This window comes from Aulostomus chinensis, chromosome 1 (genome assembly GCF_037954235.1).
Source record: "Aulostomus chinensis isolate RoL2024-O1b breed Wild chromosome 1, RoL_Achi_v1.0, whole genome shotgun sequence".
Classification (NCBI taxonomy): Eukaryota; Metazoa; Chordata; class Actinopteri; order Syngnathiformes; family Aulostomidae; genus Aulostomus; species Aulostomus chinensis.
In genome coordinates this window covers 63,746,316-63,767,648 of record NC_141320.1, presented here as the reverse complement: position 1 = coordinate 63,767,648, position 21,333 = coordinate 63,746,316, and the positions used below count along the sequence as shown (strand labels likewise).

At 42.0% G+C, this 21,333-nt stretch overlaps 1 protein-coding gene across 4 annotated transcripts in view; it reads left to right on the top strand.

The window, feature by feature from the left end:
* Positions 1–21,333, top strand: part of dmd (dystrophin) — a 225,378-nt gene that overhangs the window by 44,296 nt on the left and 159,749 nt on the right. For all 4 annotated transcript variants that reach the window (XM_086200177.1, XM_086200186.1, XM_086200196.1 and 1 more), the window contains exon 2: positions 18,219–18,280. In XM_086200177.1, coding sequence (XP_086056303.1) covers positions 18,219–18,280 — 62 coding nt within the window. The remainder of the gene's footprint in view (positions 1–18,218; positions 18,281–21,333) is intronic.

The following is a 21,333-nucleotide window of genomic DNA, read 5'->3' as shown; positions in this document are numbered from 1 at the left end:
CTCTATCGGGGTAAATCTGGGGCTTTGTGTGATGAATAAAGATGATTCTCCTCAGCTGAAAGTAACAAAGTGACCATAATTTATCAACCTGAGAAAGGCTAATCGTTCATGTTGGTTGGTGGGTGCTGCTTGTTGTTATTTTTTACATAATCAATGTAATCACGCTGGACCAAAAGCTAACCCTGAACAATCATTTCAATTCCTCTTAGACCTGCTGTTATTATCTGAGCAAGTGATGTCGGAATCATGCAGGAACACATGGAGGCCACTGATCAATGCAAAGACAGGACAGTGCGCTCGAAGGCGTGCGCTCTTCCACGATCAGCTGCTCTGCATGATCAATACATGGAAGAATTGACTCCACTCATCGAAAAACAACTTCCTCTGCCTTCCTTTGACACAATCAGGTGTTTATTTTCACCATTTCTACACGGTTCTGTCACCTTCACGCTTGTGAGGCGTGCGACTGCCTCCTTAAAATGATCATATTGATTATTGGCTGCAGGTCAGAGCAGTGAGTCTCACATTCTCCACTCAAATAGAACGTTACAACGGCTGATCTGTCAAACCCGCTTGCTCGGGAACAAGGTCCTCGGACTCTTGACCTCCTAACCAGTCAGCTGGTGCGCAATCGATGGAACCAACTGATTCACTTCACCTGCAAAAATAAAAAAAAACAGACAAGCCTCCTCCTGGCGCTACCTTGAGGTTCTTCTAGAAGGTTCCGTCAACAGCGATTATCTGTTGCTCTTTAATTCCTCTCAATTCCAGTCTGTATTTTAAGTTAAATAACTTTACTGACCTTTAAAACAGAGCCAGCCGCATCCAATCAATTGTTATTTGGCCAAAGACTTTTGTATTTTAAAAGCAATCAACAAAAAATAACTTCTGTGGGGGGGTTTTGTGCTGTTTTTTTTTTTTTTACTCCCACTGAGGTCAAAAATGTAAGCAGAGCCAGTAATGGGGTGACAGGGCGTCATGCTGCTGTTCCAGGTTGGAGGCTTTAACTAGCCAGTTTTGAGCTACACTTTGGGTCCACCTTTGAGAAGAAATGGAATGTTTTTGTCCCCCCCCGGGCTCCACCCATCCACAAATCCCCTTAGATCCCCTCAAGCCAATTAGGAAGTAGAGAAGTGAAAATCAGGAAGCAAATTGGTCTTTTGGCTAATCTCTCCAGGGAATGGTTTGTAACAGAGGAGGAAGAAGAGGAGGAGAAGGAGGATGGGGGGGAGGTGGTGGCGATGACGAACAAAAGATGAGGACGAATGGGTGAAGGAGAGGAAGATATTGATGAGAAAGAGGAGCAGGATTCATGCAAGGGTGTCTGTTTATAGTTTATACTCCACAAATGTCTGCATCTGTGTGTGCCTGTGTGGGTGTGCGTGTGTGTGTGTGTGTGTGTGCCTGTGTGGGTGTGTGTGTGTGTGTGTGTTCACCTCTATGTTCCTCTCAGATGTCAGCTGATGTAGCACCGGCAGCTGTTCCATCATGTTTTTGTCTCAAATCCCGTCGCAACACAAGCAAGCAGACACTTGAAGTGGAATAGTAAACAGAACAGAGATTGAGGAGCTGTACTACACTCACCACAGGGAGTGTGCATTTGTTCCTGCAAATACATGCATGAATACACACACACGCGCACACACACACTCACACACACTCACACACACAGACATATGTTGGCCTTCCCTTCTTCCCCAAGGCCACTTCAGGCCAGAGCGATTTTTGTCTGTTTTGGAGTGTCATCTTTTCATATATCATTACACCGAAGATGTGCCTCCTGTTCTTCAGAACACTCCTGACATGTTAACCTACAGCTTTTATTCCTTAATTCCATTAATTCCTGTCAAGCTTTCCTTTCTGGTGCCGTTTTGTTAATGATGAACAGATTTACCTTTTGACTGTAATCTAGCTTTCCAATTAGTCTCAACCTTTGCCTTTCAGAATCTCCTCCACAGTTCAAAAATGTCCATCAGTGCTGCGATGTATCAAATGTATATTTATTTTTAATAAGGTTGCTGGAATGGAAGCAAACACAATTAGAACAGTTTGGAAATGTTCACGTATGCACAAATTTGCTCTCCTGAGTGAAAATCCTCAGTTGTTGGAAGTAGCTTCAGTCAATCATTTTGTTCTATGGTTTAAAATATGGTGGTAAATACTTGTGAATTTCCCAGTTTAAATATGTCTCCGAGACAGCGATTGCTGACAAGTAGCTAAACGTGGCTACAGAGGGTTTCACGGACATGAAACCCCATAAAGCCAAAGTGCTAAACTAGTTGTGCTACGCTAGTTGTGGTGCCGCTGAAGTCATGCAAGTGGTCCAGTCATCGTGTCATGTCACATTTGTACTTCTCACGATCGCGTCTACGCTTGATAAAAGCGCTGTGCATTTGTGAAGATGCTCTGGCAAAACAAAACACAAATTTATCTTCTGCAATGATCTAAAATCTCAGTGGACATTTAGAACTGGGCGGGGAAAAGGAAAAGTTTTTTTTTTCCCCCTTCTTTATGTTCTCAAACAACATAGAAGCTTGGTGAATCCTTCACAACCTGAGGAACACCTACGCTTCTCTTCATGTGTCCGTGCTTTGATGGAATTCACAAGGTCAGAACAGGTTGATTGTTTGTCAGCCGTAGGAATCCAAATGCACCTGTGATGCAAATCCACACTGCAAACATTTCTCCGACAAAGATATTATCTTATTTTACACAGCCACAGAGCAAATCAGCAGGGAGTAGAATAGTAACAGTAACAGTAGCAGCTGTTATTACAGACTCAATCCAGGATGTATTATTCTCCTTTCTTTTTGGATTGTTTTGACATTCCCTAGATGTGTGTGTGTGTGTGTGTGTGTGTATATGAATATTTCCACAGACTACTCTCGTGTGATCATCTGCAGATCCTCTTGACTGCGGCACAGATTAAAATCTTAAATCTGTCTAAACAGTAGCTTCAGCTCATATGTGCTGGGATGTCCGTGGTTGCTACAAATCTTTAGACATCGTAAAATGTGGTGGTTTATGCCGTTTTGCAGCTTAATTAGAGCCTGCTGGACACATACTGTACACTGCAATTACCGTAAGATTTTGTATTTTGACCGTACAATTAAATGTAGCCTGATGTGTTTATTAGTGTGAGTTGGAGAATTTATTTCATATATTTAAAAGAATCATCCTTGACTCCCCTTCGATAGTGCCCCGCTGGATATAAACCCTAAATTTACACCCTTGCCTGGCATTCTGATTTATCAAAATTGGATGCGACGTCCCCGTAGTGACCTGCCTGGCGGTGATTTAGCAGCTGTGCCATTTAAAGGCATTGTGTTTGAAATTAGACTTTGCCTGAGTCTTTCTCTCATCAGCAAACTACGCCAGGTATTTATACCAGAGTCAAGTATGATGTGAGGCAGGTGTTATGAATACTCTTCAGGGGACTCTGACTTGTTCGACTGGCATTTATGGTGCGCTTTTGTTTTCCAAACCAAAACTTGAAGCTGTTGTGGATGCTATATGTAAATATATAGATTTGTTATCACTATTCATGCATGTGAGATACATTTCACTGCTTAATCTTCAGATGACTCTTTATCGTAGCTCAAATCAAAGTGGAGCCGCATAAAGAAGATGTGGATTATACCCATGCTGTTGTTCGCCGCTGTTAGCTTCGAGCTAAATATATGTTGCTGGTTCTTTTTGCTGTCTGGAGTCACAGTGAGGTAATGCAGGAGAGAAAGAAAAACATCTTATTTGTGAGTACATAAAAGGCAAACTACACTTTTTTGGATGAAAAATGGGTTCATTGCTTTTCTAACTACATGCGCCGACATGAGATCAATCCATCTTGGAGAATAAAGCCAAGTGATTTTTCCAAAATATCAAGCGAGTTCTTTGGCTCTTTACCCTCTTTTTGCACCTGGTTTGGATGATTCAACGATCCATATTTGATGTGTTTTGATGCAACAGGGCTTGTAATATTTCATATATGAGGCAACATTTACAGATGAAACGCTGCATCTTCTCTGCTGCTTTCTGAAGAATTTGAAGGAGGTGTTTCTGGAAGTCTATTAACAATTTCCACGCAGGCAGAAGATAAAACTGAAGTTGGTGAAGGTCAGACGAACGTTGTTGCCACAGGCGATGGGGATGGGCAAAAAACTCAATTAGGCCAAGACACTCTATTAAGCTGGAGGTTATGCTTCTGCATTTAGAATGTCTAAACAGGTTGTGCACAGAGGATTGTGGGTATGGAAACTACTCACAAGCTCAATGTAGACAGCGTTAAAAATAAAGTCCATAATCGTGTCATTGTGAGTTCTGCTCACAAGTAGTATCAGCTCTCTGGATTTTTGCAATTTTCTGATATGGTATCTTTTTATATGTGTTTATTTATTTTGCAATGATATGAATGCAATAATGAATCTGATGCGAGGACGAGTTACCCCCCACCCCCAGCCCCGCACGCACGCCACATCCAAAGCAAATCTGAACAATTTTTTCTGATTGCAGCGATGAGAAATTCCAAAGAGCTCCTCTTGGATGATGAAAATGAGTCGACACAGGAGAGAATTTTGAGAGAGATTTGAAATGACTGGCACAGCTACAGTTCTAAATTCTGGCCGTTATATTTGAGCCAGCCCTATGCGGTGTTATGTGGACGAGGTCATGCATCAAAAGCGGGCTACAGGACAGCAAATATCATGGAGTAGCTAAAGATTTCTCCTCATTTGCTCTCATTTTTTTTTGTATCTTTTATGAATTAAACATTGATGTCTGATCGATGCTCAGTGTTGGCTGATGACTTGAAGTCGCATCAGTGTGTCTTGTTTTTCAAGACACATAAAATGAGACGCGATTTGTTTCATGCATTTAACGAGAAGACCATTAACTTTGAGACAAGGGTAGCAGATGTTCATCAATGCTTACGCACTGCCAGGTTTTCTGAATCCTTCTATACTGGAAGGGTTTAATTATTTTGTCTTTAAATGTCCCAAAAGCTGACATTTATTGTTACAAAAGTAGATGCCGACAAAGACCCAGCGCTGAGAGAAGACCTCCAAGGCTTCCTGTCTGATAGAATGGATGGATAGATTCCTTTTCCTTGAAGAAGAGCTAATCACAAAGTCTGTTTTAGAAAGGCCTAAATTGGTGGTGGGAGATAAGGGAGGGTTGTAGGGTCCCTCAATGGGAAATATGACAGTGTGATGGAACAGTCTTGTGTTCGTCTGTCGCTTTATTTGTCTCACTTTTCTGTGTATCTTTCCACTGCACCTTTTCTATCCTGAAGTGTTTGTGTGTGTGTGTGTGTGTGTGTGTGTGTGTGTGTGTGTGTGTGTGTGTGTGTGTGCGCGCGCGCGTGTGTGTGCGCGTGTGTGTGCGCGCACGCTTGGAGGAAGGTTAATCCCCAACCTGGCAAAGGAGCACAATGGGTTAATCTGGAACAGGTGGGAGCTGCATCATGTGGAACGCACGCACACACACACACACACACACACATGTTTGCGCAGGCACACACAATCACAAGGCAATAAAATAAATCACATTTGAATGACATTTTTCATATGGTTAACCTCAGGCTTTACCTGTTGTGACACGTGTGATTACATGTGCGTCTGAGGTGATGAAAAAAGTTGCGCTCAGCTGCAAAGTGTCTGGTGTTGTGATGAAGGGTGCACTCAGCTAATCAAATGCCGCATCTTATATGTGCTTGTTGACACTGTCTGAAACGTGTAGCTCAACTTTAGGTCTTTGTTCAGATTTGCATCTCCACTTCTTGTCTGTGAGGACATAAAACTGTTGATATATGACGTGCGTATTTTTATTCACATACAAAAGAGTAGAAGCCATTTTTTTGTTTGTTTGTGAAAGCCTCTGTAGCTGCAGTGTGTTGTTGGAGACAGAGAATCCACCCAACATTCAGAAAAGATAGTGTTTTATGATGAATAAGAGCTTCCTGATGGTTGCATGACTTTTGAGGTGATGCTGCATGTCAAACAAACAGCCAGCGTCCTTGGACAGTGTGATTGGAAACCGTGATCAAAAAACTTTGTCTGGTGTTCAGCTGGAGAAATCCATCTCATCTCCCACCCACCACAGTCCAGTTTTCGAGCAGCGTCTCCTTTTACAACTCTTGCTTTTGGTCGTATGCTTGCGCGTCAATGTCATTTGTGCACAGGCGGCTGAATCTGACCTTTGAGCTCCTCGTTCGTCTCATGCAACATCCTTCTTTTTCATTCATGTTTTGTGCAACACATGCTGGCAGCTTCCACACTCTTGTACTAGCAGAGTGTGAAGACGGATGAAATGTCTCACGACTCGCCGCTAAAGACGTGGACCGAAAACAGCGAGAAAGTTGCTGTGCATTAATAAGTGATGAAGAAGAAATGAGTTTGTGTATAGCAAATATGTTCTTCTCTACTCTGTTTAATTGTCTTGTAGGAAATGTAATGCGTGTCGTGACCTTTGGAGTGTGATTCCTTGATATTTTGGCAGTTTAGGTGATAAAGAACATGAGAGAGAGAGAGAGAGAGAGAGAGGTTTTAGCAGGCGCCTTGGGTAGTTGTATACATCTACAACATTTTATTTCTGTGTGTGTGTATGTGTGTGTGTGTGTGTCTGGACATCAATATTTCTACAGAAATAGTAGCAAGATCAAATATTGCTGCTCTGGAGATACATTATCTGCTCTGAAAGTCTCTCTCTCTCACACACACACACACACACACACACACACACACACACACACACTACCATATGTTTCCATCAGCGGGGGGAGTAAATGTACAGCATAACACAGTGTTACCAGCCAGGGGAAATTAGTCTTCATTCTTCTCTCTCTCTCTCTCTCTCTCTCTCTCTCTCTCTCTCTCTCTCTCATCCATTTCATTCCAGTTTCTGTCTCTTTATGAATCATACTACATTTCCTTCCCTCGTTTTATTCCTCTCCCTCTGCCGTCTGTTCATTCTCTCTTCTGTTCATCTATCTCTCCCTCTGTATGTGTATGGTCGTTATTTTTATCTTTCTCTATCATCTCCTTCTCCGTCCAATTTCTATCCAAATATTGGGCATTAAAATTCACCTGGATCCGGAAGACGCATTTTCATTCTTCCCTTTCACTTTCTGTAGCAACTAAAAGAGAGGGGTTTTTGTTTGACCCACATTTTCTGCATTTTTCAGGTTAGTGTTACACATTATTAGCCATACTCATATTTTCTGATAACTTCATTTAGAGCACACAACCTTTTAGGGATAAACACTTATTTACCATCCTCCCCAGAGCCAGACTAGAAAATAGAATGTCTTCTCTCCTCCGTGCTGCATTTGAGAGCTGAGATCCACACTAGTTAGCTTAGCACAGTGAATGGTAGTGGATGGGCTGATTAGCATACCTCTGCCTTGCCCGCTGGGCCTCATCCTCTATTACAAGGTCGGCTGTGATTCATCGTAACATTCACTCTCTCCAAATGACGATGGGAATTTTGATGTGCTGTTTTCTGTTTCTGTTGACTGCATTCACTCAGGAAAGTAGTTCCGGCTGTTTCAGATTCTAAAATGATCTCATCCACTGTGACTTTGGGGGTCAAAGTTCACCTGACAGTACCTCAGGAATACCTGGATTTTTATTTATTGCTATCCATCCATTTTCTTCTGCTTATCCTGTGAAGGTTCAGGGGGGGGGGGGGGGGGGCTGGAGCCCATCCCAGCTGACGTTGGGGCCCTGGACAGGTCACCAGTATTTAGTGCTATCCTAGTTTTAGAATTAATGATAAATACAAAACTTTTAACATTTTTTTTCAATTCAATTCACCAATTACTTTCTTAAATAAAGAGCTGTAAAGTGCTGTAATTGTCAGCTGGTGCACATATTTAAAAAAAAAAAAAAGGGGTCTACAAGTCCCCCCCATCCCCTGGTCTCTCTGGCTGCAGATGATGGCCGTCAGCTCTGCAGACCTCTGCATGCACTTTTTCCTGGACAGCTGTAGACACACACACACACACACACACACACACACACACACACACACACACACACACACACACACACACACACACACACACTCAGACTGTATGGTGTTACAGTGCTGGAGCCCATCTGTGCCTCTCCAGCTGAACAGAAAGGGTCTGAATACATCTGTGGCAGCCCTAGTTTGAAATGTAACACACACACACACACACACACACACACACACCCAGACACTGTCTTGGTGGATTTGGCAGTAAAGCTTCTCCGCGTGAATTGCCTGTACATGTGCTGGATGTGTGTGTGTGTGTGTGTGTGTGTGTGTGTGTGTGTGTGCGTGTGTCAGATTGAGAGAAAGAGGTCACTTGATTAAGTCAACATAAGTGTGTGTGTCACGAGCAGAAACTGAAGCTGACAGTTTGACTGAAAGTGTGTGTGAGTGTGTGTTTGCGTAAGTGTGTATGGCGCTAATTGACATTGAGACTGACATAATCTTGTCATCCATGCCTCACACTTTCCAATCATCTTTTTTTTCGTTCTCTCCTGCTATCACTTCTCTTTCTGGACCTCTCTCTCTCTGTCTCTCTCTCTCCCTCTCCATCCCTCTCTTTCCTTTTCTCCCTCTTCCCTCTCTCAATCACTTCCCCTCCATCTCATCTCTCAGTAATGACCTGATCTGATTGGATTTGGTCTCAGATTCCTTCTGTGGCTAATGGCCATGACCGTTGCTAGGCAGCCGGTGGCAAAATAGTGACAAACACGGCTGTTGCGTCGGGCCACGCCAACAAAAGAGACGGATCACTTGTTTAACCTCGTGGAGCTTCTGTGCATACACTTGGACTGTTGAGCCTGGCCGCCATGATGCTTCCGACACAAATTCACCCGTCTATTAGCATGATGGGCAGAAGTTCTGGATAATCTCAGAGCCAACATGTGGCGTATAAATTACATTTATTAGCGTCTCTGTTGAGAGTGCAATGGAAAGGTCGGCGTTTCACATCAGCCGACGCGTCGTAACTTCCAGCAGATTACAGAAATGATGGAGGCGGTTTAATATCGCTGTGCTTCGGTGTAAAATGCCACAGGCTGAGTGCATATAATTAAAAAAGATTTATAAGTGTCAGCGGAGGGAAAGAGATAAAGAAGCTTTTGTATGATGTCAAAATCATTTGCATATCACAAGAGGATTACATGAGCTGCAGGAGCAAATATATGGAGATTCACACAACTGCTCATCGATGGTCAGACAAAGTTTGGGAGATGACATCCGCTGCACCGGTTGATTGAAGCTTTCGGTGTTTTTTTTTTTTTATATTCAGGAAATGTATAACAGCGACTGGGGATGTTTCACTCTGGAGGACTGATTGACAGACAGACGGATTAACCCAAATTGTAATCTGATAGCCACAGTGCTGCTAAAACGAAGGAAGCTAGGAGGGACGGGGGTGAACCTGAACTGGCATATAATCACTCTCTAGACCAGAGGAGAGCCAGAACTGACAGACCTGAGTTCAACTGACCCTGGAACACATACTCAGCAGTATTTTTAGACCAGGAAGGTAAAAGAATTCTAACCTGCTAACAGCGCTACGGTGAACTCCTTCGGACAGCACTTGTCAAAACCCATCCATCAGATGTGGTGCAACTGTCTGCAGCTTCCATGTGGACCGTCTCCAACCGCTGCTGCATTGAATTCCACTTGAAATAAATTGATTTTGAAAACAATAAGGGAAAAAAGTCTGGGAGCGCTGTGTGTCTTCCAGCTACGTATTTATTCACAACATTTTGGTCTTCATCAGCACGCACCGAGCTCGCCTTCCAATCACCTCGACACAACAATAAATATACAACATTTTCAGAAGGATACAAAGTGACAGAATACTCATAAATCATGTCGGATGAAGGTCAGAAAAAGAGAAACTATCAAGTATATAGTTGTGTAGGTAGATGACAACAGAAGCTCAAAGCAGCAATATTAGCCTGCAGCCCTGATGAAATTATAACAGCAAGGTCAAGCAAAGAAAAGAAAAGAAAGAAAATATTAGTTTCTTACTTGAGCTGCACAATTCAATGAAATTTAATTACAATATTACCTATGACTGCAATTATAAAACCTTACAAAGGTGCAACTTTTGCATGAAACAATACCATCTTGGATGAAATATTGTGGCGCTGCAGGGATGTCCTGCCTGCATGTCATGTGACTCAGACTTGGGAAACATGTGCTTGTTCCAAATCTCAATAAATCCCGGTATGACGAGTTAAAAGAGTAACATTCTCTCTGATATATCAAATCATACCTCAGAATCGGTCCAAATCATTACATTCAGATATTTGTCAAAATCTTGGAATACTCCTGCTCATGTAGTACTTTTTTAGTAGAAGGTTTAAAAAAAAAAGAAGAAGAAGAAGAAGCTCTAAGTTGCAACCAGAAATCACTGCTAATACGCAAAAAGATGTATCACAGTTTCTTGGCCATGAGATGGATTTGTGATGGAATAAATCTCCTTGATTGTAAAAAAAAAAGAAGAAGAAGAAGAAGAGCGTATGTTCTTAAGAAACGTTCAATATCACATTGATGTCATTTTGCAACGCTTTGGAAACTTTATTGTTGGTCACACCCGCAATAAATAACATCCGAAGCTTGAATGAAGGGATTCTGCTCTCTCTCCCTCTCTCTCTCCTAAATGTCAGTCAGTCCAGCTGATCTCAGCCCAGCTGCTGTCACGAACTGTATTTCTACTCATTTTCGCAGACGAATGCGATGATCGTAAAATAAGAATTTTTATCAGCGGCGCAGCAGCTTGGCAATGACTGCTGGTTAACGGGTACGATTTATGAGAGGACATCTTATTTTAAACTGACAGCCGATAGAAATTAGATGCAAATGAGGGCAATGTGAGTGTATTTCAACACAGATGTGTTTGTGTATTTACCAGATCAGGCTATAACTAGATTACCTCCCTCTTCCTTTTGTCTTCACCTTGTATTTTTGCTTTGTGTGTGTGTGTGTGTGTGTGTGTAAATCAAACTAAATGGAGCATTAAAACTACTTTGATAAATACAGGCCTTTAGATGCAATATTTTAGGATCAGAGATGCAAAAAATAGACAGAACTTAAGATAATGTAGGGCAAAAAAAAAAAGTGACAGACATCATGCATGCTGAGGACAGAGAAGGACTGACAGCTGAAATAATCATCTACGTCGACATCAGTGGATGCAACTTTTATTAAACTTTCGGAGGGGAAAAAAACCCCCTAGAAAAGTGGGAGATTCTTTGTGGTTCCCACTGAAGCGTTCTCATGTGGCTGTCGGTCCGAGTCAGTCATGGCTTCGCAGCGGGGAGAAGAAGCTTTTATTTGGGATTTTTTTTTTTGTTTTTTTTTTGCAGGATCTCTTTCATGGAAAAGCGGTATTCTTGCAACGTTCTTATGACAAATATCACAATTTTAAACTCAGATGTGATGCTTTGGTTTGATTCCTGCTACCTGTGAAGAGGGATGTGTGACAGAGGCAACACCGTGAAGTGCTCTCAGTTTCAAAAAGGTAGCAGATTGATTTTTGAGCTCCTGGCTGCATGTTTTTGTCAATACCTTTCAACTAGCCGGTGGGTCTGGGGGCTCAGGGGGTTGAAATACAACCCTGGTTTGTCAAGACAAGTCAGGTCAGGAGTCTTTTTTTTTGTAAGCAAACAAAGACATTGTCGTCATGACAGCACAAAATGTCCCTGTCCTAATTTGAGCCGAGAGTTTTTTTGAACGACAGCTTTTGTCGTTTAAGAGCACAAATGTGATGAAATGACTCATCAAAAGATTTCCCCAGACACCTACTGGGCTCTTTTTAAAGAGAACTCTCCTATTGTTCTCCAAATCTGCTGTTCCCCAGAGGAAAAGCATTTGAACACCACCTGCAGAGAAGGAAGCAACCAGACTCGCAGTTAACTGGACAGTCAGACAGCAGGAGACAGACTAGCGTCCACTAAAACCTCAGCATTTGAAAGAGTGACCAAATGGAAAAATACATAGAAGCCTGGTGGTGTGTGAACCAGAAAAACACACACACACACACACACACACACACACACACACACACACACACACACACACACACACACAGGCATCAAAGCAGCTTTTCTGGTGAGAATAGGTGGGTGGGGGTTCAATTCAACATGGGGTCTGCTAGCTTTCAACCCATCAGTTTCTCGGCTAATGATGTGAATCTGGCACTGTTTTTTTTGATCCGTCATGGAAGTCAGCTGGAGCAGATCAGAGATCAGTGAGGGTTGGCTACAATTTAAGAACCAAGGAGAGGAAGAAAAGAGGAAGAGGAGAGAGTTGATGGTCACGGAAGATAGGAGCTGCTTTTGTCTCACTATAAATATCTGTGTGACACAATAAAACTGCTTGAATGAGAGTAAAAGGTGGTAGTCGGTAACAATTTGAAGTAAAAAAAAAAAAGTGACAATAATTCTGTCTTTTTCTTACTTTATCATGAGTTTCAGTTCATGTCGACATAAATTTGTGTACCTGTTTGCAGTTTATTTTGAAGTTGCAGTTACTTTCAAAATGTATGTTTGTTAAATGAATAGTGCATACTGGTATATACTTTCTGTGTGTAGTACATGGGCATTACTTTTCACCTAAATAGCTACAACTCAAATTAAAGAGCTTAATGTTTCATCAGTGTGACCCACTGAACTCGATATAAACATGGTTGCTATGGCAAAGTTGGCTTACACTCCAGCTTCCCTGAAGGGGGTTGTGGTTGACTTCATGACGAAACAAGCTGCTTTCATCAGTCGGGTTTTCCAATCAAATGTTCAGTTAATTAGAGAAAGGAAAAAAAGGGAATTTTTTTTTTTTTTGCTTGTTTCACTGTTTGTTTGCTGTTGATGGGAAACGAGTCAAATCCCAAAACAAAGATGGACATGGGCGTTGGCTTCCATGTAGAGACATATGTGTCTCTCCATTCATTTATTCAGCTTTTTCCTTTATTTTGTCAAGTCACTATTTAGATAGTCATCAGGAGTCACAACACTAGCAGTACCACTGAGTTTTGTGTATTTTAAAAGTTTTATTTTGGAGAAACAAGTGTGTAATTTTGGATATTTTTCTTTGCCTTGGTTTATGGTTTAAGACTGATGGTCCTTCACCTTTCTGTCCTACATGCTTCTCTCTCTTGCTTTGTTTCATTGCTTGATATATTTCCTTTACTCTGTCTTCCTTTTTCACCCTTTGTCATTTCGGGATTTACATTCTTTCTTTCTTTCTTTCTTTCTGTCTGTCTGTCTGTCTGTCTGTCTGTCTGTCTGTCTGTCTGTCTGTCTGTCTGTCTTTCTTTCTTTCTTTCTCTTTCCCGCCATCTTCCTCTACTTGCTCCCTTCAAACTGACATGTTGCTATTCTCTTTAGTGAGATGTGGCTGTGTGCATGCTTCATCATTAATACGTATCTGTGTGTGTCTATGCATAACTCGTGTGTGTGTGCGTGTGTGTGTGTGTGTGTGTGTGTGTGTAGCAGCTGCAGGTTTCAGCAACAGCTTAAATGGGCTATTGATCGTGCTTCTGTCTCTGACTGCTTCCTGGGACCCCAACCTACCCCCCCCCCCCCCCCCCCCGCAGGGAATTCTCCCACACTCACTTCACCTGAATGCACACACACACACACACACACATGCATGTTTGCATATTTACAGACATGAACTGGTAACAGAGGAAAAATAAACCTCCACATTCATACGAGGAAGACACAGACAGCTGTTGTTAGTCACCAGCTGGAGAGGCAGGAAACAATCGTTTGAAATCAAGTCAGACAATCTGCTTTTAAAAGTTTGCTGAATTATGCTGCATAATTATGTAAGAAACCCCTCTCCCATTGCAGTGAAACACCTGATACACTCACATGGCTGCACATATATCATGTCGGCTTCTTAGATCCAATCCTTGCATCTTATTTTAGTGCAATCAAAGCTGGTTAAACACAATTAAAATTCTTCTCCAAATATTGCTGCTGCTTACAATTCAAATCTGTTTTTTTTTCTTCTTCTTCCTCTTCTTCTGGGAATTACAGCTGTCCCAAATGTGCTCCAATAAAAACACAGATGTCTCAGTGACCTGCTGAGACTCAAACTACGTTACATCAAGCGTCAGTGAGCAGTAAAAGCGAAAGCTGCTGGGGAGAGTCAGGCTCATATTTCCTCTCACAACTTGGCTGTATAGATGTTATTACATCAAACCCATGGCTGCACAAAGTAGCAGGAAATTACCAGACAACAACAACAAAAAAACACAAAAAATATGACTGTAAATCACTTCTTTTTCTTTCTTCTGATGTAAAAAAGCTATTTAAACACGTAGAATCCTTCAGTTTTTCCTGCAGAGTATTACAGGAAGTTATGTTTCTGTGCACTTGAGTTGTCCTGGTTCGGCTCACTTCTTTTTCTTCTGGAATGTAATTGAATCTCTGTTTTTTTGTTGTTGTTTTTTTAAAGAGCGTTTTATATTCATGTTCATAGGATCTCAGTACCAGTTTGCGTGGAAGTTATAGTTTCAGCCCCGGAAAAAAGTATCCAGTGTCGGTATTTGAAATCATGGTGTTTTCAGTGAATGTACCGTTGCACGTTTAGATTTCTGAACACTTTGGACAGAAATACTGTGCAAAGGACGGCTGACTTCTTCAGAGTCGTATGACTGAGTTTTGATTGTGTTGGAGATGCCAGTTCAACCTCCAGTTTCATGCATGAATAAGATAACTTGTGTTACATTGTATAAAGTCACACCGCTGTCAAAAACACATGAATGATACGGTCTATTTTATGTTGTTAATTGTTTATAATATTTGTAAAATAGTCAGCAGGTCGTGGTAGGCTGTTTGGTAAGTAAGGGCTGAATTTTATTGGAATGGAGAATGAACCAAACGTGAGGTATTTTTGATTATTTTCAACGGTTTACACATTCATTACCGTATCATAATATCCAATCACCTCATGGAAGATCGTGGCCATATTGGCCACCGCTACTCTAACCTGATCCTTCATATCAAGTCTTAACCTTCAACCTGAGGACTGGCTTCACTCCTGGGACTTGATTTTGTCCTCACAAAGATAGAATGCCAGGCGCGCACATTACACACACATACACACACACACACACACACACACACACACAGCCCACCGGTACACAGATGTGGATGGATTACTGCTGTAGATGAGATTGTTACATGGTTGTGTTTCATTCACGCCTCACCGCTCAGCCTGCCATTATCTCACACTGGATATATATGAGTGTATGTGTATGTGTGTGCTTGCCACTGTTAATGTGTGTGTGTGTGTGTGTGTGTGTCTGTGTGTGTCCAGCGTCTCACCACAGTGCACTTCTCAACGTGAGACCTTTTAATTAAAGGAGAAGTTTCATTATCAGCTCCATTAGTCAATGCCTGCCCGGTGTCAACACACAACTCACACACACACACACACACACACACACACACACACACACACACACACACACACACACACGAGTGATAGTGTACTGTTTGCTGGGCTGGCATAATATTTAACCTGATGTTCTGTTTCAGGATGAGAGTGTAATGTATTATAAATAGTAATGGGAAGTGACCCCATTTCCAGTCAAATGAAGGAGGCGGGGGAGTGTGTGTGTGTGTGTGTGTGTGTGTGTGTGTGTGTGTGTGTTTTCATGCATCATTATAAGTCATCACTGTGACATTTCCATTGTAACACAAGTCACAGGTTGCTGTGTTAGTGCTAAGAAGCCCAGGGGGTAATGTTCAAGCCAGATGTTCATTACCACAACACTGTATTTTCATTCTGGGAGACAATCTGTCATCAATCCAATACGTTTTTGAGTTTTAAATCAAACCTAAATGTTTCATTTGAAATACTTCATTGGCAGGATGACACAAATCCCACAAATTTGAGCTCTTTGGAAAGCAATTGAACGCCAGCTGTGATAGCGAGGCTGTCATTCCTTCTTCCCAAGAAAGTTGACGTCTCTGATAGAAGAGTGTGAACTTGGGAGCGCGCCGGTCTGTTACGGAACTGGAAATGGAAAGAGGAGAATTTGGGTTTAGTATGAAGCTTCTTCATTATTATGATCCATGGACAACATTAAAAAAAACAACAATTAAACCATCCTGTTTCTGCGAGCACCATCAGCCAAGGTTACTGGCTTAATTTTAAATTTGGCAGAGCGTACTTTGTTTTACAACAACACGAGCTGCACACTCACAATCAGGAATCTCAAGTTTTCTTCTGCTAATCAGCACTTAATGAGTCCAGGTTTTTTAAAACAAGAAATCTGATCCAGTCTCATTCATCTAACCTTCAAACATCGCCGATGACTACAAGTCGATTTTTATTTTCAAATTTTCAAATTTATTTCCATCCCTCGATTCTCTTTGCTCATTTCTTCGGGATCCATTTGAAAATGTTTTGCTGGTTTCTTTCCCAGTCGTGTGAAAATATCATGAATTAATGAACAACAGATTGATTAAAGAAAGGGGATAAAAAGAGAAGCAGAAATGAAAGAAAACTGACCTTGAAATTAGAAGTTTTGACGATAAAGAAAAGGCAGCGTGGTTCGGCACGGCGACTAGTGTGTGTGTGTGTGTGTGTGTGTGTGTGTGTGTGTGTGTGTGTGTGTGTGTGTGTGTGTGTGTGTGTGTGTGTGTGTGTGTGTGGAAGACCATAGCAGACCCCCCCAGAGGGAGATGATGCTGTGATTTAGAATTTAGTCATGAGTGGACGAGGGGAGACTATGAATGACTGGCTTTGCTCAAAATATATTTTTAGATACTATAATAACACTGCTCTCACAGAGGGATGGACAGGATACTGTAGAGAAGTGTGTGTGTGTGTGTGTGTGTGTGTGGGGGGGGGGGTTGAGGTGTTGTATGACATCAACTTGTGACATTGTCACATTAAAAACAGACCCAAAATACGTATCGCAGCACATTCATCACACTAAACACGTATTGCTGATGTATAGTGAACAATGTGCATGTGCATATGTTTTTTACACTGTACTGGGGGAGCGGGGTATTCCTTGAAGGCGTCTGCCGCCCATTACCACCACTGCGCATCCAAGATTTTATATAGGGTGACGTGGAATGTGAGGGGGGGCGGAGCATATACGGTGGCGGCAGGTACGCATGTCTCAGTTTGAATGGTGGCGCCAAGTCAAGGGTTGCTCCTTCAAAAAGTAATCTCCTTGTGAACCAGGTCAGAAAAAAACTAAATCTAAAAACGGTAACAGACTGATCAGTGGGGAGATGTGACAGGTGAATAGCCCGAGGAGATACGTGCGCCGGACCGCGGAGACGTCTCCAAGCGAGGATTCAAGGACCAACAATTCAACTACTCGCCAAGCCGTGGACTACTGATCCGGTGAGATCGATTCAATTTTTTTTTTTTTTCCATTTAAGAAATGTTGGCGTCCAGCAACCGCCGTTTGGTTGATCTTTTCATTTTGTTGTGCTTCCCTTTGGATTATACATTTTTTCTGCTGCGATCCGTCACTACCTTCTGCGTTCCGCTCGCCGGATGTTTTCCTGGATGCGCGAGCTGGCTGTTTGGACAATTAGATTTTTGTTGTATGAGCTATGAACAAAAGGGGGGAGTTCACTGGGGTTTGTGAGAGGTTTCAGTTGCGCATAATATAAATGGCGTGGATTCGCTGCGCATAATTTAGATCTTGTTGTGGTGCGTCTTTTTGTGTGTGTGCGTGTGCAGCGCCGTCTGAATGTGTGTGGCTGGTGGCACTTACATTTCTTTCATACCTATTGAACTCCTCGTGCGCTGTGACGCAACTATTTTAAAAAAAAAGTTGGATTTGTTACAAACTAGTTGAGTCTTTATCAGCTTCCTCCAGTGACGATGACTGGCTGGTGATGAAGACACATGAATGACACAAATGATTGATGTGACGAGAAGACAATTAGCCTTGAGCAAGATTAGCGGAGCCTGCTATCATGCTAAGCACCACTGTCAGTGTGTGTGTATGTGTGTGTGTGTGTGTGTGTGATAGTGAGACAGGAGCTTGTATTCAGACATCAAATCCAACATATTTCCACTGAGTCTGGTATCTGCTAGTATTTATCAAAATATATGTGCGCCCTTTTCAGGTTCTGCAGCTACACACACACACATACACACGCATACAAACACACACACACACTCATATGTACTGTATGTCCCGCATCTTTTTTCTGACTGTATCTTTGTTGTCTCTCATCCTCCAGATGAAAGAGAAGACGTACAGAAGAAGACTTTCACAAAATGGGTAAACTCACAGTTGGCTAAGGTAAGATAACTTATTCCTGTATTCTTTTTTCCAACCTCCTCAACAGATTCGCTTCTTTCCCGAACACGTTTTGTGGTAAACTGCACATTTTTCCGACATAAATTCCTTCATGTCAGAAAAATAATCCAGGAATGTGCATTTATGTCGCTCATTGAAGTCTAAACACTTTTTGAAGGTCTTTTTTGTCGTTGGTACGCATAAAGAGCAGCCTGAGTTGAGTAAGGAAAATGATATGTGTTAATGAATGACATCATCTTCTTTGTGAGGACACTCATAAAACCATTCAGATGGGATTGCCATTACCAGGGGAGGTTGGGAAAGGTCCTTCAATGACAAAGTGACCTGTACAGGTGCTCTTGACTCGATCTAAATCATCGGGTGCCATGCAGGAATGTTTCTTATCTTTTGCTTTGTTGCATGAGGTGGAATCGGTCTAAAAAAACATGCATTCATGTACCAAGTAGAACCTAAGCAGCTGTGAGATTAAGATCCTGCTTTCAGAGGAAAACATCATATTTAGTAGTGTCCTGAGAAAGCCGAGGAATGAGAGAACCATATAACACATGACCCCTTTAACAACAGGCGCTGCAATAGTTTACTTAAAATTAATTTTTCTGCTGTTCTAAAAAGTTCAAATTATTAAGTCACACCATCAAAACCAGGTCAGGGATCAAGGAGAAATCTGGTTACACTGATTATGTGGATTTACCACCGTGCATAAAAACACTCCTCCAACCTCATCCCCATCTGTCTCTTCTCCCTTCATCCACCCACTCACTTCTGATGGATCAGAATCAGAATCAGAATCAGAATTCTTTATTCATCCCCAAGGGAAATTCTGGACAGGTGCTTTGAAATCACTTATTTAAACTTCCTATTTTTCAAAAACAAAGACACCTGACAACAGAAAAGGATTTGTTGTAGTTCTTTGTTTTTAATATGTTTTGTCCTCCACCTGCAACGCATTCTGCCTTTTTTTTTTCCATCTAGGGATGTTTTTCTGCTTCTATGTAAGAGTCAGAGACAATTTCAGAGGCATTTTTATCACACACACACACACACACACACACACACACATACACACACACAAATACAGAGGTTATTCCCACCACGTCCATTCTCTCTGGAGAGTTGGCTGGGTAAAGCTTTGGATAAAGGAAAAACCTGAGGGCAGGACATAGTGTGAGTCTGCCTGTGAGTTTTGATTGTATATTTTCATAAATTAAACTTTACTCTCTTTTATTTTTGGTGCTTGATTGTTGTAAAAGTGTTGTGTCAGCGCCTGTGGGGGTACTGAATCAATAGCGTTGAGGCTAATTCTAATTACTTTTCGGGTGTGTGTGTTTGTTTACGGTGTGTTTCCTGTTCGTCTTTTCCTATTTTCAAAGTTGATTATAAAGGTGCTAGAGGTGTGCCGTTGCCATGGTAATAGAGATTTAGGTGTGTGCATATAGTGTGTGCGCTAATTTGTGCATATGTGTGCCCAAAGCTATTAAAAGTAAATCTGATGGTAGCCAGATGATTAAAGGCAGGAGAAGGCAGAGCTGGTCAGATCTCCTCTCGCCTCCATCCATCTCACCTGTCTAATCTCCACCTCACCAAGATGAAGAGAGGAACGACGGGGAGGGAAAAGAGAGAGAGAGAGAGAGATCCTCTCATCCATCCCAGCATCAGATAGATGAGTCTCTCTCTCTCTCTCTCTCTCTCTCTCTTACTCATGCACACACACACACATATACGTGTCTCCAGGTCTCAGGAGAGTAAGAGGTGAGACAGCAGATGGGAGTAAGTGAGCTCATCTTGGAGTGTAATTGAAAGGAAAGAAGGGGGTAAACAAATGAGAAAGAGTGATGGATAATGAGTGATAGGGAAATAAAAGTTCCCACGATTACGGTGCGAGAAAATCAACATTAGGTATGTGGAAAAATGGGCCTGGAAAAAAAAAGAAGTAAAAAAGCAGATGAGATTCCTGGCAGTGAAGCGATGTGGTGTCAGGTTTTAGTGTGATTTGCCACTCAACAAACCATAAAAAGAGGCACTTTAAGAATATATGAGCGTCTGTCACCAGAATTTTTAGTTTTGTTTACCAACCACAGCTGGTACTTGTATCAGCTGCTGATTCGATTCTCACTCTCATCCGCTGATAATGCAACTGTGTCAGAGAGGAAGGTGGATCCACACGCACAGGCTGGGATTGAAGAATGTGGTATTTATTTATGCTAAATAAGCTAAAACTCAAACCTTGTTGCTCCGTACGCAAGTCAACCCATTGCTGTTCCTTTTTTTCCATCTGGAATATCCTCTGTGGAAAAGTTAAAAAAAAAAATCCTATACAGAGTCCAGCTGTGCAAGCTAACACACTACGAGTGAGCTAACTCTCAGGGTTTTACTATCTCTGCTGCTAATTCTGGAAGTATTTAATTTTTCTTGGTGCTAGAAACCAGACAAAATTTGCATCCCATTCCGTGCTAATCAGCCAGTGTTTCTATCACATCCCCGGGTGTTTGACGAGTGTATTCGAAATTACAGACACCAGACGTCTGTAAACAAGGCGCAAACTCAGAATTCTAACTCAGCTGAACTGAGATACTGGAAAAAAAAACAATGTGGAAAAATCAAGAAAGAAGAAAAACAACTCCAAAAACAAACCGAAGTAATTGCACAACAACAACAAAAAGTGTGAAAATATGTATTTTTATGTGCCTGGGATGAGGTCAGTGATGGTGAATACATCCAAAGGGTGAGGCAGGTCCTGAGCAGCCAGCTCTATAGGAAGAAAAAGATCCAAGCCATCAGCACATGTGCCCTCCCACTGATGGGATATCGAGCTGGAATAATACACTGGTCAAAGGAGGAGATGAAGACCACAGATATAAGGAGTCAGGAACTTCCCACAACAGAGATTAGCAAAGGATGGGGACCAAGGGTTAGTGTGTGCAGGAGCCCTGCTACCATCCAGGGTGAAGTCGGTAGAAAAAGAAAGACCCCCGGATCAAACGCAAACACAAGACAAAAGAGAGGGGACGAAGAGGGAGGGAGATCTTAACCCAGAT